The 3,950-nt window shown below is 33.8% G+C and overlaps 1 protein-coding gene across 1 annotated transcript; it reads right to left on the bottom strand.

Annotated features, from left to right (window-relative positions):
• Nucleotides 1-411: 411 nt before the first annotated feature.
• Nucleotides 412-3,950, bottom strand: LOC136803829 (transcription factor HES-2-like). The gene is made up of 3 exons (XM_067060556.1): nucleotides 3,638-3,950; nucleotides 3,177-3,363; nucleotides 412-1,269 (listed from the first exon to the last, which is right to left on the bottom strand). Exons 1-3 carry the CDS (start codon nucleotides 3,674-3,676, stop codon nucleotides 875-877), a joined length of 621 nt encoding a protein of 206 aa, XP_066916657.1. The 5' UTR covers nucleotides 3,677-3,950; the 3' UTR covers nucleotides 412-874.

Raw genomic sequence — 3,950 nt, 5'->3', positions numbered from 1 at the left:
TTTGGAAAGGGGCTAAGTATTTGAAATTGTACAGGGATGTTACATTTAAAATGTCATGAAATTCACTACACAAAATTTTAAGAACACTTAAAGAACAAAGGTCCCCCGAGATATTCTGAATTTTAAATAAATATGGGCGTTTCCAGAAAAAATTGAATATTATAACATTTTTTGGAAATTTAATCCCCGGACATTGTGATTTTTGACCCCGGACAGCAGGTCTAACCGGATCAACATCAGTTGACCCATTGAACATTCAAAATTACCCCCAAACAGAGCAAGGCGTCATTTTGTAGATTTTTCGAACAGAAGAGCTTTAGCAAAAGATTACTAGTTCTTATTAAAAAAAGGCGTGTATAGAAATGGATTGAGATGAGTAAATCTGCTAAAGTAAATTTGATGGGTTGAAAATTAGATTTTCTTTTTCATCTTCACTCGTTCATCAGTAAAACATATCACATAACTGAAAAATGTAAACTATGTAACAAGTCAAAAAATATATAATATAATAATATATCAATAATATACACAAGATCCTGTACAAAAGAATTGCAAAATATATATAATATATAAAACGTTTTTTCATAATCTCTATTTTCTTCATCTATATTACAAACATCTATATACAAACTATGTATAAATGAGATAAAAAATTATCAAATACTCGGGGAAGGACTTTTTTCTCAGGGGCTTTTTTATAAAAATCAGTTTGCCGGCAAAAAATAGTTTCGCAACAAATTAGAATAAATTCTCGGTTCAGTTTCATTGTAGATCATGATAGAAATGTTTTACATTTACGTCTCCCCAAGCTCACAAAAACAGAAATTCTTCGAAGGTTCAAAAATAAATTATTAGAGAATATGTCATAAACAATTTACCACGGCCGCCAGACGGCTGTTTTCTCCACGTTCTGTGTTGAGGGCGGAAGTTCTTGCATAGTTGGTTGTTGGGCGAGTTTTCTGATGAGTGGAGGTAAAGTGGGCGCCATTGATGGGTGAATAAGGCGTGTGTTCATGGGTGGGCTTGGCGTTGAATAATGATGACTGGAGGGCGGGTTGTATAGCGTTAAGGGTGGGCTTGGCGGTATGGAACCTTCAGAAATAGTAGGACTTGGTGGTGGGGAGTGTTTGATATCTTGACGTTGCGAATTTGCGAGGTTGGAAAGGATGCGACATTTGATGTTGTGATCAATACCTTCCATGGTCATGATTGATTGATAAACATTCTTGGTACTTTCTTGATAACCGGTACGGTAAGCTGTGGTGCTGTCTGAAAGGAACGAGAAAAGTAAAGAAGGGTTATTTTCAAAGTCTTCTCAATGTCTGTATACTTAACAATCAATGTTAAGGGATTCTTAGAAACGACTAAACCTGACTTTGAGACAGCGAGACAGGGAAAGTTTTTGGTTGGATATCCGGGGTTGATTTTAGGGCGGTCTTAAATTTTGGTTTAATTTTATACAAATGTTGAGAAAGTTTCAATTTAGAAATTAGGAGACCTGGATGGTGTCTGATAATTTTGATTGATTTTTAGAAGTGTTGATGGATTTATAAATAGATGATTACATCATCATAGTGTATTTTCATGTGATGAGAAAAAAGACTGAAGATAACGTTCGCCGGTCAAGAGAGGCGGCCTCTTGACAAAATAAATAAATCTCAAGTTACCATTTTCTTCTCATGGTATAAACTCTATGTTGGGCTTCTCTATTGCTTTATTTGTTGTCACTGTTTTATAAGAACCTTTACAAAGTTAAGAACATTATCTGAACATTCTGCTGTTTAAATCTGACATTAAATATGTTCTTATAAAAGATGGCAAAGTGACGAGTTGACTTGTTAAGGAAATTGAAATTCGATCTTTGCTTTGCGCACGCGCTAACATATGTTGATCATTACACAAATATGTAACCGTTTTGTTTTCATTTCTTGATTGCTTGATCAAATTTTCCCATGCATTTCTTCTCATGCATTTCGACCTCATTCATTGGACTTAAGTTAGCATTATGACCTTTTTTATAAGAAAGAAAAAAGCTGAATGCAAAATATTCAAGGCAAGGATTTTTACTTTTAATATATGAGAAAATCTATGTGTGCTTTAATTAAAAATTTAAGTGCTCCTATTAATTAAACATGGGAATTTCTTGTGAAAGAAAGGTCCTTGTTCTTAAAAAAGGATCTTGAGTCTTATAAAAAAAAGTTTTTAAAGCGATTCACTAGAGTCACACATCTTAAAGTTCTTTTAACGTATAATTGCGAATTAAGATTTTCTCATGGCCCTTGAAAACTCTTTAGGACAGAGTGTTTATAATGCCCAAATATGGTCAATAGTGAGGTTAAACACGCTCTCCCCCGTTGTTCTGTAAAATACACGTTGTTATGACTTGCATCACAGGATCAAAAAATTTGAAAAAAGTTTATTTTGATTTTTATTAAATTCTTTCGCCTGCTAAGCGAGTGCAGACCCATGGGAAAAATATGTTTTTAATCTTATTAATTCATCATGCTGTTCTTTTGAATGATCATCTATTTTTTCTAAACTATTTTTTGATCTAAATTCTATTTGAAGTGATGGTATTAATCATTCATTATGGCTTATTAATCTATCAAAACAAAAGGAGATAGAATAGCACCCTGTCTCTAACGGTATACAAGGCATTTGAAGGCATTTTTAATAAATACACCCTCCATCTATTGTTAAAATGTCAAGCCTAAGTTATTTTGATATACTGGTAGGAGGTACATAAAAAAAAAATATTTTGAGCTCAATAAAACACTTTTTATGTAGTCACCAAAATAATTGAGATAAATGATTGAAAATAATTTATATGTATTCATCATCTTGCCACTTACTTGCGGAAAACAGAAATCAGCTCTAGTCCTTTAAATCTCAAAAGAGTAACCCGGTCTCCCTGTCTCGCAGTTTGAGGAAAAGTTGGAAATCTGACAATGCACACAGTATCTAACAATGCTTTCAGCTCTCCATCAAACTTAAGTTTGCAGAAAGAGCTGACCCCTGTCTCATTATGATATTCAAGCATAACCGCTAAATAAGTAAAGAGACAGGGATGTCAGTTTCTAGCAGCTTGGAAAACGAAAGACCTTTGCCTTCGCCTCAAACATGACCTTAAAATAATACGAATTGCGTATTTGGAAATATTGTAATAAATCAATTACCTTGACGGTGATCAAGATGATGTCTTCCCTTCAGAAAGCGAACGGTCATGTCTAGAATATCAACTTTCTCCATCTTGGTATATTTTGAAACATCTTTGTTGAGTGAGGAGAGGACGATGTGTTTCAGGTCCGTCAAACTGTCATTGATACGGGCACGGCGTTTGCGTTCCAATAATGGTTTGTTAGCCTGTGTGCAAGAGAAAAAAAAGATATAACGATTTGGTTCATAATTATTAGATTTGTTTATAATTGCAAATTAGGTTTTGGAGCATCGTCGTAAAGAAGACTACAGTGCAGTAGTAAAATATTATTTTTTATAGCATAAAGGGCATAATCCCTTATTTCATTTATTGTGATATTCCATGAAAAGTGAAAAATTCCAAGTAAAAAATTCACAAAATAATACAGTACTAACAAAATTAATTTTGCAAAAATTTACGCGAAAAAAGGTTCGTTCTTACCCTTCTCTTTTCTTTCAGTGGGTGCATCATAGCTGTCATCTTCGGTAAGAAAAATTCGACGTTCGAAAAAAATGAAAAATAAATTTATAAAAATATTCCGTGAAAATTTGCGATGGTACGGTAAGTACACTGTGGTGGCTGTACGCGACTGAGTGATTATAGCAATTGCACATCAAAAAGTAAATTGATGGTTTTATATGTTGAGCTATTCACCCCATCGCGCGTGCCTTATATTGAATCAGCCTATTGTTCTACCGTGGGAAAGAATTTCCAGAGTTGTCACAAAAACGTCAAAAGTTGGAAGCGATAGTTT

This window comes from Clytia hemisphaerica, unplaced genomic scaffold, assembly GCF_902728285.1.
Source record: "Clytia hemisphaerica strain Z4C2 unplaced genomic scaffold, Clytia hemisphaerica genome assembly, whole genome shotgun sequence".
Classification (NCBI taxonomy): domain Eukaryota; kingdom Metazoa; phylum Cnidaria; class Hydrozoa; order Leptothecata; family Clytiidae; genus Clytia; species Clytia hemisphaerica.
This window is presented reverse-complemented; position numbering and strand designations above follow the sequence as displayed.

Excerpts from the sequence above, each read along its gene's own strand:
- LOC136803829 (XM_067060556.1), bottom strand. The coding sequence starts at position 3,676 with ATGACAGCTATGATGCACCCACTGAAAGAAAAGAGAAGG. Across the intron at positions 3,364-3,637 it reads CACTGAAAGAAAAGAGAAGG|GCTAACAAACCATTATTGGA; the intron begins GTAAGAACGAAC and ends TCTTGCACACAG. Across the intron at positions 1,270-3,176 it reads TCATCTTGATCACCGTCAAG|ACAGCACCACAGCTTACCGT; the intron begins GTAATTGATTTA and ends CGTTCCTTTCAG.